The 18422-nt window shown below is 37.4% G+C and overlaps 2 protein-coding genes across 2 annotated transcripts in view; both read left to right on the forward strand.

Moving 5' to 3' along the window:
• Positions 1 to 18422, forward strand: part of GPC6 (glypican 6) — a 1026790-nt gene that overhangs the window by 69297 nt on the left and 939071 nt on the right. The window lies entirely within an intron of this gene.
• Positions 12093 to 17801, forward strand: LOC145720683 (rRNA-processing protein FCF1 homolog). Its single transcript, XM_081815113.1, has 2 exons — positions 12093 to 14055; positions 14279 to 17801. Exons 1-2 carry the CDS (start codon positions 13522 to 13524, stop codon positions 14339 to 14341), a joined length of 597 nt encoding a protein of 198 aa, XP_081671239.1. The 5' UTR covers positions 12093 to 13521; the 3' UTR covers positions 14342 to 17801.

An 18422-nucleotide genomic window follows, 5' to 3' on the forward strand; every position in this document is an offset into this window, starting at 1 on the left:
TGTCTGGACTGTAGTCTAACCGGGATTGTTAACAAGGTGGTGATAGGATCGTGACAGAATCCAAACTGGATACAAACTCCTGGTTCAGGAACAGGCTGAGACTGTGCCCTTACAAAATTCTCAGCTGGATGTCTGTAAACTGTCGAAGGTTCCAGGTTCCCCGGGCAGGAAGGTCTTTGGGGTGGGCAGATAGAAGAGTGATTTTTAGCCTCTGAGATTCAGGAGTGAAAAAGAGAGAGAAGCCAAGGAGAAAATGGGTACCCTTTAATAGAAGGCTGGAAGAAAGTTATGTGGAATACTTGCCAATAGTATGTGAGTTATAAATAATTCATTCAGAAAGTTACTTTGGCTTTGAAGAAGATACCTAAGCACCCTAATTGTATCATCACTTCACATCTGTCTTATATGAAATTGGCAGTACTTCCGAAAGCATTATCAAACCAAATAACTTTCTTTTTTTCCTTCTCCAGTTGCAGAGTTTCTTGAAAACAGTCACTTTTAACCTCTGGTAGGTTTCAGTTCTTTTCTTTTGTTGAAGTAGTTTTTTTTTTTTTTTTTTTACACTTTTTCATTTTTCAGCATATATCCTCCTTATTTGTTTCTAAGTGTCAATAGATCCCAGGGACAGGGTATGCTCACATCCCTGCTTATGTGATGTGTGGCTGAAGGTCTTATTTCCATGTCTGTTTCCTTTGGCACTGTGAATTGTATATACACACCTCTTACTTCCTATTTTGAGTTTTTTTTTAAAAGATTATTTATTTATTTGAGAGAGAGAGAGAGAGTGGGGCAAGGGGCAGAGGGAGAGAATCTCCAGCAGACTCTGTGCTGAGCGTGAAGCCTGATGCAGGGCTAGATCTCTCAGCCCTGAGATTGTGACCTGAGCCAAAACCAAGAATCGGTCACTCAACCAACTGATCCACCCATGTGCTCTCCATTTTGAGTTTTTAACTAAGCAAGAAAGACCAAAACTGATTAAGTACCAGTGGCTTACTTACATTATTGTTATTATATTATTGTTATTATTTTATAATCCAATAGCTTATTTATTCTATATTCTATATTATTTATTCTATAGCTTATTAATCTGTGTCCTATGTTCTTTATCTTTTTTACAAAGACAACATAGTTTCACACAGCCTAGTGATTACTGGGACGAGCTTGCAGTGTTCTTCCATCATTTGATAACAATTTCCTTTTTGCCTTTGATAACCTGCTTTAAGTTCTCAAGTCAATATCCCTATACTGAGCCATTTACTAAGGAGGTGTTCATTGTGAATAGCATGGTCAATTAAATGAAGGATAATTTATTTAGTTGAGCACCTTGAAATCTTTAGCTCGCTTAAAATAGGAACTCAACAGTGGTTCCACAGGCTGGTGTACAACTTTGCCTTCTCGGAAACCTGATGTGCCCAAGAAGATTCGCCCCACCAGTGGATGATTTGATTTTAACGATATCCTATTTGGCTCTAAAAATCGTGCTGAAGCCATTTTTGGCATGCAGTTAATAATGTAATTTAGTCTATGATGGCATTCGGTGATAATGGAAGAGATATTAGAGACATAACCATTTTCATATGTAATAGAGAAGCAATGTGTTCTAGGTAATGAAGTTAGGACTCCAACCTGCCATGGTCAGCACATGTTAACTCTGTTTCAGAGATCCTTTTTTAGATCTAAGTAAGTATAATTCTGTAATTTCCCTATACTCATTATGTTAGATGCTTTGCTGTTGTATTTTTGACATAGTAGCTTCTAGGATCATTTGTTTGACACAGCCCAAGAGTAAAAACAACCCAAATCCAACAACCAAACAAAAACTAAGAACCAATAAAACCTTTCAGGCTTGAAACTGTAGAAATGAAGTAGTGTTTCTTCTCCCTGGATAAGTAAAACCAATCCATTATTTGAATGTCGAACAGCTAGCCAAGTTGTACACTTTCTTTTGAAATAAGATGGGAATGTTTTCCATCAGTTTCTCAACATTTGGCTGGAATATGAAAGATCATGTTAAAGTGTGAGCATAACAGAAAGCACTTGAGCTGACCAGCAGTGTGGCTTTTGAGCATTTCTGTGCTTTTTGTACAACATGCTCTTACTCCATGTTAAGGCATTTCTGTGTGGGAACAGGAGTTTTTAATCCACTCCAGTGTAACCCATGTAAATAGTATCTTGTGTTTACCCTTTCTTTTCTGTTCATACCTGTAACAGAATTCTATTCTCTAAGAATTATATAAATGAGGGGATTATACATTTACTGTTCTCCAAATTGCTGTCTCACAAACACTGTATAGTGGGGATTTTTCTGTATTGGCACATACTTCATTCTTTCTAAGGCATGCCTAGTATTACTTTATAAGTGTGACTTCCATGCTCATCTTCAGATTGTTCTTGATTATTTTTCCAGTTGTAAGTTTGATGCAATTAGAGGAATCAGAACCATTCTCTGAGTTGTCAAGAGAATTCTATTCTGGTTTTCTTTGCTCTAAAATGTCTTTTTGCAGTGAGTTCTAATGTCATCAGAGATGAACAAAGAAAGCTTGTAGGTAAGCTGAATTGCATAGGAGAATGATTTTTCTCTTTTTTTGGCTTAATTTTTCACCCAATGATTTATTTTATTCTTTGAAAAAAACACAATGTAAACAGTCAAATAAACAGGTGATATATGCTTTTTAACCTAGCCATTGTAGGTGAGACTGGTCTGGAAAACAAATCCAGAATCCAAGTGATCATATTAGTTAAGCACCTGAACCCACCCTCTTCCAGTAAACAGATTTTAGCAGTTCATGAGTAGGAAGGGTGAAACATGGTGGAGTTAAGGATTAAGAACACATGGCCTGGGGTATAAACTTACTATCTTAGAGTTCCCACATGGCATTCTTGTGTTTTTCATTCCCCGGTGTATAAATGGGAGCATTTAATGGAGGCTATCTATTTTGTCTTTGGTTTGAGAGAATTAGACCATGGGCATGACTGTTCCAGATCACACAAGATGGTGGAGTGCAATGCAGCAATTTGGACCTGATTAGATGGGAAAAAAGGAAGAGTGTGTATATGTATACTAAGAAATGAGGAAGCTGGTAATGACGCAATTCAGTGAATCATGCCATGTAAGTAGATTATAAAGCCAAAGAATTACATGGCCAAATTGTTGTTTTGGGTAACTTGGGTCTGAGGTTTATGAGAACGTAGACTCATGTGCAGTGGCAGTTAGCAAGAGGGAAGGGAGAGTTTGAAAAAATTAGAACTAAAAGTTGAAAACCAGCATATTGTCAGTGTGTAGGATGATTAAGGTACCTTTGTTTGCTGGTTATTTTTAGGGGTCATGAGAGGGAGGGGACTTCTTTATTTATGTCCTTTTTTTAAAAAAAAAGTTGTTTGATAGCCAAATCTTAAAATATTATATATGCTTAAAGCAATAATTTTAGTTTTTGCTTGTTTAAAAAAGAGCTATGCAGTTTATTATCAGTATAATTTTGGTCAAAATTTTCTGGAGTGTAATTTTTTTCTTGCCATCAGAAATGAGTATGGTGATATTGTGAATTGTCATAACTTCAATTATAGTCTCTTTTCCAAGGAGATGATAAAATGTATTCCTGGAAGAGGAATTCCTGTATTCCCATACATTCCTGTATTCCCTGTAGCCCCATAAAATGCTTTTAATCGTCCCAGTGCAATTGTGTTTATTATTTATTTTGCTTTTAAAATTAGTAAATTGTTAGCTATTGAAAATTAAAATCATCACCAATTAACAGATAAGGCTATACATGTTAAATCATTTAATTAGTGATTATATTTTCTCAGTAACATTTGACAAGTAAATTATTCATTTTTAGAAATTTCAGTTAACCATTATATATCAATATTCTTTTATAGAATTCAACACTATTTCACCAGAAATATACCCAAAATAGGCAGTTAGGAATTTTAAAAATGTGGGGCACCTGGGTGGCTCAGACGGTTAAGGGTCTATTTACCCCTTATTACATGCTTGGCACCTACAAATATTTAATTGTTGAACATCTCTTTAAGGGTCTCCTGGGATTGAGCCCCACATCGGGCTCTCTGCTCAGCGGGGAGCCTGCTTCTCCCTCTCCCTCTGCTGCTCCCCCTGCTTGTGCTCTCTCTCTCTCTGTCAAAAATAAATAAAATCTTTAAAAAAATGCATTTTCTTTTATAATAGGTAATTAGAATATTTACTTGAGGAAGTATTTGTCCTTCATTTATTTTCACCATTTATATAATCAATCATTACCAACTAATGTTTGAGGGATTTGAGAGTCTCTCTCTCCTCTCTCTCTGTGTTTACTACTTTTATTGCAGACACTTGTTGATGACATGTGTGAGTGGTATATTCGCACAAAGTGCTTTTGCCTGGTCCTCTATCTGATGTATTTACACATTAAAAAAAAAAAGAAATTAATAGCATTCATAGCGTCCTGTTCCCGACCAAAGCAATTCCAATGATGTCTTTTTTTTTTTTTTAAAGATTTTATTTATTTATTTGACAGAATAGCGAGAGCAGGAACACAAACAGGGGGAGTGGGAGAGGGAGAAGCAGGCTTCCCGCCGAGCAGGGAGCCCGAAGCGGGGCTCGATCCCAGGACCCTGGGATCATGACCTGAGCCAAAGGCAGACGCTTAACGACTGAGCCACCCAGGCGCCCCTTCCAATGATGTCTTTTCACAAGGACATCCGTTTTTACATACTTAAGACCATCAACTTTTTAAACCTAGGCTTGTAATGTTGAATATACTTGGTTTACTCTCTTTCTGCATCTCTAGCACATTGCAACCCTTGCTACTATACCTAAATTCATTATTAGAATCCTTTTTAACACAATGCTCCAGGCTGCAGTCCCCAATTAAAATTATTACTTGAGTGGGAAACTATTTTTTTTATTCACGCCCTAGACCATTACCAAAGAAGGGGCTTTAGCTAAGTCCATTGTCCGAATATAGAAATAAAATCTGCATTCATGCCTGGGTTGCCTAATGTATGGGCTCCTGTCATTATTCATTCACAGTGTACCTTTCGTAGGCCCAGCCTAGTGCTTGAGACACAACGAGATCTAATATATCCTTGATCTCAAAGGGCTCATGATCAGGTGTTGCAAGAGGACATATAAACAAATTACAGTGTAGGGGGATGATTGCTGTGAGGGATAATGTAAAAACATGCCCTAGAGCATAGAGGGGAAAAAAAACCCAGCTTGATTCTACTCCATATCTAAACTTTTGTCTTCATTGGACAACAGCAACATTTAAATAAAAGATTTCTTTAGCAACCACTAAATAATAATTAATATGAAAGAACCATCTATTTAGCCCTTATTACATGCTTGGCACCTACAAATATTTAATTGTTGAACATCTCTTTAAGATTGGCATTCTACTAAAATGTTTTTCTTTGTTAAATCAGAGTTATAAGCCTTTTCCTCAAAATCAATAAATCAAAATCTTATTCTGTGATTAGGAACTCATGGCTTCAATGTTTGTTTCATTGCTCAGCATATACTTTAATGTACTTTACTGTTCTGAGAAGGTGTCATACCTTGCTTTCATTTTTAATTTCTACAGCGTATGCACTAAGTGCTTAAGCTCTCATTATCTGATCTACATTTGAGGAGCAAGCTATGTTAGTACTTTGAGCCATTCTCATTAACAAGGCAATTTTGACAGCATTTCCAAGTATGTAGACCTGTATTATAAATGTTAGGGGAGGTTTAGAAATGTAATGAGAGAGGTGGTCCCTGTTTTTACCCTTCCTGTTATTAAAAATTGGCTGACTTTTAACATATTCATGGGATGGTTTATATGTGGTCCTGCTTTTAGAAATCAGATTCACGTTTCAACAGTCCTTTTATTAGCATTTTTTCCATTAAAATCAGAAATCACACATAGTAAGTCATTTAACACTGCCTAAGTATCCATTATAATTAAAAATATTTGGCAATCTCATTGGGTATCTTGATTTTTTTTGTAAATCTTTATAAATAGCTTTAATTAGCTGGGGACCTCTTATGCTTCTCAACGTTGCTGTAAGCTATTCAAGGTTGCCTTAACTTTTTTGATAACTAGGGCATGCTTTGAACTCACAGTATGTTTGTGGTCAATGTTAACCTCACACCCTTTCTTGTTTGGTCATCCCAGACCCTGTGTTTTATGAGAGGCATGCTTTTCTGTTTTGTTTTTCTTTTGTTTTTTGAGTTGGATTTGTGAAAGCTTTTAATTTGAAGGAAGACAAGTCTCTGCAGAATCAGTGCTAGCTGTCTGTGGCCCCATATTTTCTTTTTTATTTATTTTAACAGGAAACTGACTGGATCATGGTGAATTCTCAATTGGTTTTATTAAAATTACCAGTGGAGAGTGAAATGCATGGAGTAGGCTCAAACCTTGATTGAAATCCAACATCAAATATTTCTTTTTGTTATAAAGTCAGTCTTTTCATTTTGGACTTTTCTTTGGCTGTTACTATGTTATGATAAACCCATCTGCTGTTTCAGCACATGTTAAGAGATTTCTTTATGCCAGTGTGGAGGATGCAGGAAGAATGATAGATGGCAAGGGAAGCCACTTACTCGTAATGCTTTTTGTCAAGTCATGTCCTCTTGTCCCATCATACATGCCTTTCCTCCAGTGAGTTCAGCTGTTATTATGCGGCATTGTCATTCTACAAGGAAAGACTAGCTGGGAAATTTCTGATGGATGCCAAGGAGATGGAATAGCAGTCTGTATTTTGTACATGACTGATAATTTTGGTCTCTTGAATGGTAAAAATAGACACATAGATGAGAGTGGTCATTTCAGGCTTCCTTCCCTCCCCCATAACTAAGGAAATTTTAAGAATCATTCTAGGTAGTTAAATTGTTCATAAATATGTGCCAGATTTTGTTTGTTGGCTTTTGTTGCTTGATGCTGATGGACCACCTCCTGCAAAGAAAAATAGCAAATTCTTATCTTAAATCAAGAAGGTGAATGAAAAGTAGGACTGTGTGATTCTTTTCTGTAATAAAATTCAGATAACTTGATTATATTAGGAGTAGCATATTTTCTGAGAGAAGAAAGATCTTGAGATTACAGTTAAACATGGCAACTTGAGTAAATGTATTTGCCTATACTCCCTTCTGAACACCTCGCTGAAATCAAAGGAACACAAAGGATAGAAACATGAACAAAGAGGGCGCCTGGGTGGCTCAGTTGGTTAAGCGACTGCCTTCGGCTCAGGTCATGATCCTGGAGTCCCGGGATCGAGTCCCCCATCGAGTCCCGCATCGAGTCCTGCATCGAGTCCCGCATCGGGCTCCCTGCTCGGCGGGGAGTCTGCTTCTCCCTCTGACCCTCCCCCCTCTCATGCTCTCTCTCTCTCACTCTCTGTCTCAAATAAATAAATAAAATCTTTAAAAAAAAAAAAAAGAAACATGAACAAAGAGAATTTGAGGGGGAGATAATAGATTGGAAATGTTGTGAATTTCTGGGTAATATAAATTGGAAGGAGGGATTACTAGAGCAGAAACAGTTGAATACTTGGTGCTTACAGAGGGAGGTGCCAACAAGGAGGAAGCTTGGAAAAGACAGGAATTGGCAATAGTAGATACTGCGGAAGTTGGGAGTGAAATATGGGGCAAAAACAGGGAGTTTTGTGAAAGTCTGAACAAGATATGCTGTACCTCCCCATATCCTCTTCCCCTGTATGAGCAGACAACTGATTACTAGAGTGCCCCTACTTCTTCAGGGATGTGATTTATTCCATGGATACATTGAGTTAGGGTGATTCTAAAATGGGAACACCATGCACAGCTAAAGGTAAAGTCTCTGTGATTAACAGTGAGAGCTGTAGCTCTCTCCTGCCATCTATCTCCAAGAGCATTGGTACACAGGCCTGTAACTCTCAAACAGGAGATTAGAGAAAGCTTATTTTCTGAAGAAACTGGTTCTACAGAAGAGATCTCCAGATCTTTGATATTTGAAGGATCAAGTCTCTGCTTGCTCACCTTGAGCAGTGAAATAAATCCATTTGTTGATAAGCTGCATAGGATTCCCAGGCATTATTTTACTTTCTCTTGAATAAAGCCAAGGATCACCATGTATTTGGAGTACACACAAAAAGAACGAAACGGTCTACAGCAAGAAGAAAGAACTACCAGAAGGAGTTTGGAGAAGCTAAATTAATAGTTCAGGAGCAGAAAAGAGGACTCAACAAAAAATGAAAGTAACTTAGAGAAATAAGAGAAGACATTGCCTCTATGGGAAAGAATGTAATGCTATTACAATCAAAACAATTGAAGAAATAAGAACGACCTCATGATATTTTAAAAATCGAAAGAATAAAATTAATCAATAGAAATGTCTGACCATTAAGGAAATGTCCTAGAAAATATAACAAGCAGACCGCATAATATCCAACTGATAGTGTTTTCATTAAAAGTGCAGCATAAACAAAAGAAAAAAGACATTTTCAAAGTAATTTAAAAAAAAAATTTGTCCCAGAACTGAAGGACACAAGCTTCTACATTCAGTTCATAACGAAATTATTGAAAAAGAGCCAAGAACATCATTATGAAATTTCACAACTCTAGGCATGAAGACCAGATCCTAATGGACTTTAAGTGAGAAAAATAAATCCTTTGTGGTGCACAAAGAATTTAAGACCAAGTGACACTGGATGCTCCTGCAGCAATATGGAAATTAGAAGTAGTGAAGGAAAATCACAGGACAATAGTTATTTGACAGGTCTGTGATCAACCAACCCAAATTGGAGCAGGAGAATTGAGGGCTCCGGGATATGGATTACCGGATAACTTTGATCATAGGAAAACCTGTATTTTAAGTTGTTTTAATGGGGAGAGTTTGGGAAGAGTCTAAGCAGAGGGAAAAAGAGAGGCAACAATTAAATCTAGGAAAAATACAAAGTTTTACAAAAAAGGATATGTCACAGTGTACTATTTGACTCATAAGAGAAAATATATGTACTCATCATAGTGTAAATATTGCCCAGTACCTTAACAAAAAGTGGTTATATATGTGTGTTCCAGAAAAATTGACTCCTTTCTTTCCTCTCACTAAAGAATAAATTGCCATAGTTTTTTAAGTACATTTTTTTTTAGTTTTTAACTATGTTTTATTTTATTTATTTTTTAAGGATTTTATTTATTTTAGAGAGTGGGGGGTGGGCGTCAGAGGGAGAGAGAGAGAATCCCCAGGAGACTCCATGATGGGTGTGGAGTGCCATGCAGGGCTTGATCTCAGACCAAGAGATCATGACCTGAGCCGAAATCAAGAGTCAGATGTTTAACCGACTGAGCCACCCAGGCACCCCTGTTTTAACTACATTTTAAAATGATTCCTTTAAATACATAAACTTTTTTGAATTTAGCTGTCTATTAAAAAATCACTTGTCAAAAGAAAGGGATTTAATTCACAAGAGAACAATAAATAATATTAATAAACTGTTGGAGTCAGGTTATTTTGACAGTAACATGTTATTTTGTTGCTGTAGATATTTCAGAATATTAAGTAGTACTAAATATATGGACTAAAAGATATAGTTTAAATGAGGATATTGAGACAAATAATAACCATATTGGAAAAGTATTTCTAGAAGGACATACATATACCCAAACTTGATGACATATTTTTGGTGACATGTGATGGTTTAGGAAGAAAAACCACTGGATTCACTTTGGGCAACATACCAGAGTTGCTTGTTTGTTTGTTTGTTTGTTTGTTTTAAGTGTTTTTTGATAGAGCAATTCATTGAGGAGTATTTTATTAAATAGGAAAGCCAAATTCCAGAACCTTCTTCCCTATTCAGCTACTGTTATCTTACCAATAAGAATTACTCACCAAATCTTTATAGCATAGGAGGGAGTGATTTCTAGGACAGGTGAAGCTTTGTATCTCTCATTACTAATTAAGCTAATTCTATTTTAACAATAGCAATTTAAAGAATTGCCATGGTTTTGCTTTTTTTTTCTCTAATCAACACCATGCTGGTTATAAGCAAAAAGATTCATTTATAAATTTTTTTTCTGCAGTATGCTTGACTGTTAATTTCCAGGTCAGTATCCAGCCTATCAAAAGTTTCATGGGGTGATAATTTATGCTTATAATGGACAGTCTATTTAAAACTATGATGAGGTCACCCCAGCTAAAGCAGCTAAAATGCTGAATCCCATTCTCTCACTTACTCAGAATCACATCACTTTAGTTTGCTAGTTTCCCATCTTTAATGATGGGTGTTTCATTCAAATAAAACTTCAAACTTCTCACAGTCCAATTTGTCACTAGCAGTTCACATTATTAATTGTGTGTCTCATCCCTTGAAGCAAATCACATGGCCTCCCTCATTCCCTCCCTCCTTTCCTTCCTTCCTCCCTCCTTTCCTTCCTTCCTCCCTTCCTTCCTTCCTTCCTCCCTTCCTTCCTTCTTTCCTTCCTTCCTTCCTTCTTTCTATTCCACAAGTAAAGCAATGATTTCACTTTCCTAGGTAATGCCTTCCTCTATAATTTTTTGAACTGAAGGCTCCAATCTTATATCGTGTTGTATACAGTACAGATTATAAGTTAAACTGAGTACTCCTTTTTTTGATTCCATTGTCAAATTAACTATTTTTCGTGCTGCAGGTTAGCACATTTTTCAGCATTAAGCCAGTAATAGAATCAGAGATTTTTAGAGTTGAAATGGATGCTAGAAAGTATTTATTCTAAATCCATCCAAAAATAATATTTTTCTTAAAACAGGGACATTTTCATCTCCTCCTAGAAAATAGTGCCAAATACATTCCTCTAATAAATAAAAGAAGTTGCCTCACTAAAGCACTGCCCCGAGTGCTCCAAGTCTATGAGCAGCTTAAATAACCAAATCCAAGTTGTCTCTGATCCTGTATCTGGAATTGTCAGCTCATTTCCCCATCTAGTGTGAGACCAGTATTAGCCACTAACTGGACGGGCTTCTGGTGGGGTAGAAGAGCAGTGCTTCTCAAACTCTGGGTGGGGAAGGATCAGTCCTCCTTCTAGTCTTCCTCTTCCTCTTGCCCCTCTTCCTCCTTTTTCCAATCCATTGCAGACTGATTCTTTCGTAAAATATGATAAAATTATTTTCTAAAATTTAATTATAAAACAAAACAAGTTCATTATTATTAGATTCAATAGATAGGAAAATGTCAACTTGTTATGAAAATTTCGAACTCTTACACTTGATACTTCTGCATCTCTCATTAGGCTCTGGCAGTTAAGTCTGAGTGGCACTGCTGTGCTCTGTGAGGCTTGATGTTGTGTGATGAGCTTCCATTTTCTTTGCACTGGAATTGGCTACATCTTAAATACTGGTCCAGCAGTACGAATGATTGCTCCATATTTTCTATCGGTTTCTGTGACTATTATTACATATATTTTTATGCCACTTTTGTATCAGTTTATATATATTAAGTTCATTTTGCAATATAAATTTCTTAGTAGCCAACTCATCAATAGTTGCCTTATTAAGATTTCTGTTATGATGACCGTTATATACTTAAGAGATGTATGATAGCATTATATCATATGTGGACAAATTTATTACATAATAGACAAAATATGTGGTATGTGTGTATGTGAAGTTATATATATATATATATTATATTGTATATAAACATATATATAATAATAACTTCTCGACACTTATCTTACCAAGGACTGCTCATTAGAATGGTCTGGGCTGCCATTTTCCCATTCACTTTTCCTTTCTCCTTTGCCATCCTTCCTCCACCTGATTGTTGTATGAGCTTTTGCATTGTGCTGCCATGCATATGCATGACTCAGTTGCCAGTTTCCACCTGTCCTCCAAGTCCAAGTCCCATTTTGCATCCAGCTTGTGGTTCACTGGGGTTGATCTCAGGTCCCAGAAAGTTTCAGATCTTGACTTTAAATCAGAACACTTAGGGGGCACGTGGGTGGCTTAGTCAGTTAAGCGTCCAGCACTTGTTTTTGGCTCAGATCATGATCTCAGGGTTGTGAGATCGAGTCCATCAGGCTCTGTGCTCAGCGGGGAGTCTGCTTGAGATTCTCTTTCTCCCCCTCCCTCTGCTCCCCCTCTCCACCCCGTTCTCTCTCTCTCTCTCAAATAAGTAAATATATCTTTAAAAAAATCAGAACACTTAGGGCTTAGAAAGTTGCAGATCTTCAACTTGTGGCTCTTAATGGTATTTTACCTACATTAGAGGTTTGTTTATTCAGCATGAGGCACCATGCTAAGTATTTGAGAAAAAAAGATGGGGAAGACATGAATACTGCACCCAACTGAGGGCTTTAGAATTTAGTAGGAGATAGACATATAGATAACTTGTTTAACTGGAACTGTGCTAAAAGTCTTTAACTTTGGGGATAAGTTAAGAAAGCCTTTACAAAAGTGCTACAGTTGGGCTGGGTTAGGGTGATTTAGTGATGGAGGATGTACATGCTCCATGTGGGGGCTTAGGTGTGTAATGCATTCTAGGGCATGGAGATGTGAAAATGGTATGAGATTTGGGTTTTCGAACTACCTGTTTAAGCACTCCCAATTTATTCAGCTTGAGTGGTGGCTCCCTGTTTTATGCTTTTTTTGAGACCCCAGTCCTAAGAACCAAAAGTGGTATTTACTTTTAAGATTCAACTGAAGCCTGCATGGAACCTGCCTCTTCGCAGTGTTTACCTGGAGAAAAATATTGCAAGGATTCATGCACAGCAAATGGGCAATTAGAGTTTTGTAGACCTGTGTCTATATTTTGAAAGACCTAGAATGATCTTTGAAGAAACGAAAAATGCCAACCCTTAGGAACACACTAGAAACTGATAAGGTATCTTCAGCCTTAGTTTATTTGGATTTGTATATTAAGACTTTTCAGTCGGTTAGCTCATGCAGAAATACACCCCCCCCAGTAAAATTAGGAGGTAGTTTTCCTATTAGGTATTTGATTTCCATATCCCATGATTGTTTATGAAAATGTATTGGTGTATATTTTAAATTTTCATGATTAATTTTGTTATTTTGAAGCCCTAATACAGCTTTTCAGAAGTGCAAACCCAATACATTGCTTTGTACTTACAGGCAATAAGGATTCAATATAATCCAACTTGATTTGAGGAGTTGAGAATGCAGATGGGAACAAGGAGTGGCTTATACTTCAGTAAAGGTGTAACATGAGATGTGGTTGGGGCAGAGGAGTGGGACAGGTAGCACTTAGGAATAGGAAGTGGCCATCCTCAGGCACTGGACTTTGCTTTTTCCTCTGTGGGAGATCACAGTTTTAAAGCATTATGGAGAGTGTGAGTGGAAGAGGATCATCTGATAATGTGTTTTGGAAATATCAAGGTAGTGGTAATGTATGATGCATTCATTTTATTTGAGTGAAACACAAATACTGATTGTGAGTCACAAGTCAGTATTTGTATTTCATGAAAACCAAACTTCTGTACTGATAGGAGAAGGAATCAGCCTGAGAGACTCATTAAGAGACTCTAGCAGCATGGGGTGATTCCGGAAGAAACAAGAGCATGGCGTGAACATGGGGAAGCAAAAGAAAGCAAGAAAGTATGCGACCATGAAGCGAATGCTTAGTCTCCGAGATCAGAGGCTTAAAGAGAAGGACAGATTAAAACCTAAAAAGAAAGAAAAGAAAGATCCTAGTGCACTCAAGGAAAGAGAAGTCCCCCAACATCCTTCCTGCTTATTCTTACAATATAACACACAGCTGGGCCCACCTTACCACATCCTGGTTGATACCAACTTTATCAACTTTTCCATTAAAGCGAAACTTGACTTAGTACAGTCAATGATGGACTGTCCGTATGCCAAGTGTATCCCTTGTATAACTGACTGTGTGATGGCTGAAATTGAGAAACTGGGGCAAAAGTATCGAGTGGCTCTAAGGATTGCCAAGGATCCAAGATTTGAACGATTACCATGCACACACAAAGAAACCTATGCAGATGACTGGTTAGTACAGAGAGTAACTCAGCACAAGTGTTACATTGTGGCCACAGTTGACCGGGACCTTAAACAAAGGATCCGGAAGATCCCTGGAGTTCCCATCATGTACATTTCTTTTTTTTTTTTTTTTTTTTTTTAAGATTTTATTTATTTGACAGAGAGAGACACAGCGAGAGAGGGAACACAAGCAGGGGGAGTGGGAGAAGGAGAAGCAGGCTCCCCGCCGAGCAGGGAGCCCGATGCGGGGCTTGATCCCAGGACGCTGGGATCATGACCCGAGCCGAAGGCAGACGCTTAATGACTGAGCCACCCAGGCGCCCCCCATCATGTACATTTCTAACCATAGGTACAACATTGAGCGGATGCCAGATGATTATGGAGCCCCTCGGTTTTAATTCTTAGAAGATAGAGTTCCTCTGCCTTCCTTTACCAACTTTTTCTGTTGCCAGTTCATGTTAGCAATATGCTGTAGCATGAATTATTCTTCTTACCCATTTGCTCTGTTATGAGCTGACTATGGTTAAATACACCCACTTTTTGATGTTTTGAAATTGATATTTTGTATCATTTAAATATTGTTGCATCTTTTTATAAATCAGATGATTGCTCATATAAAAAAAAAGAGACTCTAGCAGTGTGGATACAGGGGAGGGACGCAGGGGCATATCTGCATGGTTACTAGTTTTCTTCATTCAATAGATACTCATTAAGTTCTGAGCAGTCGCTGGGTGCTAGGTCATAATGGAGAGCAACACAGACTGCGTCCTGGAGCACAAGACATATAAGACAGCCTCCAGTCTCTGCTTGGGTGACTAGTGGAAGCTGATGCAGTCAGCACTGTAGGAATCGTGGGGCAGAGGTTGGTGGGGGGCGGGGTGGTTGGGGAGAGGCTTGTGTGTGTGAGTTGAGGAATGGTTTCTCAGCAGTTGTAGATGGCATTTAGTGTTGGAAGGACTGAGGTGAATGAAGTACTTGGGTTGGGAGACTTTGGGGTTGGGAGGTCTAGGCCAGTGCTTCTTAGACCTTATGTATGTTGGAACCACCTGGGATCTTATAATATGCAAATTTTGTTGCAGTAGGGTCTGGGTGGAGCCTGGGATTTTTCAGTTTTAACAAGCTCCTGTTTGCTGCTGTTGCTGCCTGCCCTTGGAACAGTAGCTGGAGCTGCAGAAGGGTAGTTGAAAAGCTGGTTAAAAATTGTTGAATAGTTGAAAATGAGATGGAGAACTCCTTCCTCTGGGAGAATATCCACATTATTTCCCTCTGTCCCTGTCTCTCTTTCTCTCTCTGCATATGTGCGTGCACACATACACACACTCATACACACAAACTTCGAGTTTTAGAAGAATCTTATAAACAAACTATTTGGGAGTGGAACCATTTACAGATTGGGGAATGCCTACGGATGTGTACGTATGCCTTCATTTACAATGAAATTGCTTTTCCAGAAAGTCCATAATCTCCAGGTCATCTGGAAAATATTTCTTTATGTCAAACATGGACAGAACATATTTTCTTGACTTTACTTGCAGTTGTCAAAGGGGAATAATGAACTCATATTCACAGATAACCATTTCCAAACCATACTTTATTTTTAAGTGTTGACTTTTCAACTCTAATCCATTAAAATCCGAGAGGTGGTAAAAAAAAGAGAAAACAAAATGTCCAGCTAAAATTTTTAAGGAATGTGTTTCTATGAGGGAAATACTGTGTCGTGTTTGTGGCCTCAAGGGAAAAAGATAGCAAGTGTCATTTGTGGAATAAATATATATAACTGCATATCATCTTCTGAGCCTGCACTAAAAAATAGTAGATGTTATTGGTTTTTTACTTTTTGGTTGTCTCACAAGGCAAAACAGTTAAGAAGAAATCCTCAGCTTTTTATTCTTTTGCATCTAATATGAAAACAAGGATGAGAATATAGAACAGGGCTTTTCTTCGATGCAGGGAATAACTGGGAGGTTGGATTCCTTTTAATAGCTTTTGATGTGTTGAAATCCAGTCAGTGTTTACATAGTAAGTAGTCACTTGACTTAAATTTTTTTTTCATAAGCATTACTTACTCCTGCAGTGACGAATGAATGTTCTCTTTGCTCTGAACATTGCCTATATAAATTATTAGGAGAAATGGAGTAAATATTACCCTCCTTCTAATAGGGATATTTCTCTGATGGGGACCTGTTTGTTTACTGTAGCTGCTGGGATGGCATGATCAGGGTGACACTGAAGACACTGTAGGAGTAAGACTTTCTACTTCTTGGTTGGATTTGTAATTTTATTTTTGTAGTTTTATTTCCTTTTACACTTGTTCATTGACTCTACTCTCATTTAACAGGGGAAAAAAAAATCAATTGCCTAGAGGAAGATAGAGATGTTCCAGCCTCATTAATAGACCAAAACCTCAATAGGGAGATGACCGTTGCATAATGAAAGGTGCTTAACATCAGAAGACCTGGATTAGAATCCTAGCTCTGTTCCTTGCCAGTTTAGAAACCATCTCAGAGCCTTGGCCTCCCCAGCATGGAATTCTGTGCAGGAAAAATGTATTTATAATGTAGTAATATGTGTGCCATGAGGAAATATTCTCCAGTCCCTGCTTAGATGATCTATGGAATGATCTATGGGGAATCAGGGGAAGGGATGTAGAGCTTTGAGGAAATGTGTGAAGATAAAAAATAACCTCTGATAAATGACCATTTTGAACATACAGTATCTTTTTTTATATATTCATATTTATAATCCTCCCAAACTATGAAGTCTTTTTCTTTCTCCAGCCTGATTTCAGCATCAGTATCAGTAAATTTTGCTAACTTGCACTTTTTTCCCACAAGTCATCTTTATTTCTTGTTTGGGTCCATATTAAAAATAATTTAACTAAGTTATATAAAGACATAAAGCAAATTCCTAGGTGCACTTAGATGCATAAAGCTTATAGCCACTCATATTCTACACTTTCAGATACAAAAAAACTCTACCTTGTTTTTCCACTAAGGTTAAAATGTGTGTGTGTGTGTGTGTGTGTGTGTTGTATTCCATATATGAAAAACAAACAAATGGAGCCTACAAAGATTATTTTGTTTGTTTCCATTTTGCTTAAAATGTTGCTCAGTCTGAAATAAACATAAAAATTTGGAAGTATCCTGACCACTAGCCAGAATTTAGGAAATATGATGGTAAAATATGTTTATCTGTCATATGTTTATTAAGTGCTGAATTAGTATTGCAGAAGACTGTGTAATATTGGAAAAATTAGGGATTTCTCCTCAAAAGTTCACTGCATATTTCTAGGCTTTCTCTAGACAGTGTTGAAATGCCAGGAATTAGATTTTACATTCAGTGATAGTCATCAGAACTCAGGGCTGCAGAATCTGATTTTGTATATAAGTCAAAGACCAGGGTAAATTTGTGTATGTTTTTAAATATTAGAGGAAATCTTTACAAGAATTATCTTGTGTAAAATCGCCTATAAAATTTCCTCCCATGGTGACCTAGCTTAAACTTTGTACCCTGAGACATACTAACTAAAAATAGATACTGAGGAGTTTGTTCATTTCCCTTAATACATTGGCCCCAGGGAAACTCAGAGACTCAAATTTACTGTTTTGTGGTCAGCCTAATTGCCCACAGAGAAAATTTTTTTAATTTCTCTTCTGATTCTGATCCTGGGTGTAAACAAGATAATTTATGACATGCGGGCAATGTTTTGAGACTTGGATATTAAAGTAAAAGCCAGTTCACTGGTCATTATTAGTAGCTACTATAAATTGTAAATGGATTAAGCACTCATAATTACGTAAAATGGTTAGTTTTTCTTCGCAATTCAAATACAAACAGGGTTGGCTACTTTGTAAACACCATCCCTGTAGTTCCTGTTCTGTTGATCAGCTACAATATAAAAAGCTGAGTTGCATATTGAAATTAGTTTGATTGCTATTAGGGATTTATGTTATTTCCTGAAGTTCCTAAGGTTAGACTTTATCAGTGGATCTTTTCTGTTTCAGTAGTTAATGGTGAAAAATGACTTGTTAAAAAAACTCCAAAAAACAAAATTCAACTGAGTAAATTTTAAAGATCTTATTGGCTTTATGCCATGATTCATGAATTGGGGAGCATCTTAGCTAGCAGGTAGAAAGGAGCTCTGAAGAGCTGTACAGAATGAAAGACTTTCATAGGAAAAAGTAGGCGGGACAAAGAATTTACTAGGAAAGAGTGGGTTGTTTCAGGCAAGGTCACCTTCCTTGGAGAGATGACAGGGGTTTATCAGAGTACCTCACTAGGGCTGGCCAGGTAATTCAGATTCCATTCCTGGGACAGGTTCACACTGTGAGTCTTGCTTTGGTTATGTGGGCTTAGCACAAGTGACTCTATTTTGGATCTGTTGTCACTTTTTTTTTTTTTAAAGATTTTATTTATTTATTTGACACAGAGAGTTAGCGAGAGCAGGAACACAAGCGGGGGAGTGGGAGAGGGAGAAGC

Source organism: Leptonychotes weddellii, chromosome 3 (genome assembly GCF_054177405.1).
Source record: "Leptonychotes weddellii isolate Sample4059 chromosome 3, ASM5417740v2, whole genome shotgun sequence".
NCBI lineage: Eukaryota > Metazoa > Chordata > Mammalia > Carnivora > Phocidae > Leptonychotes > Leptonychotes weddellii.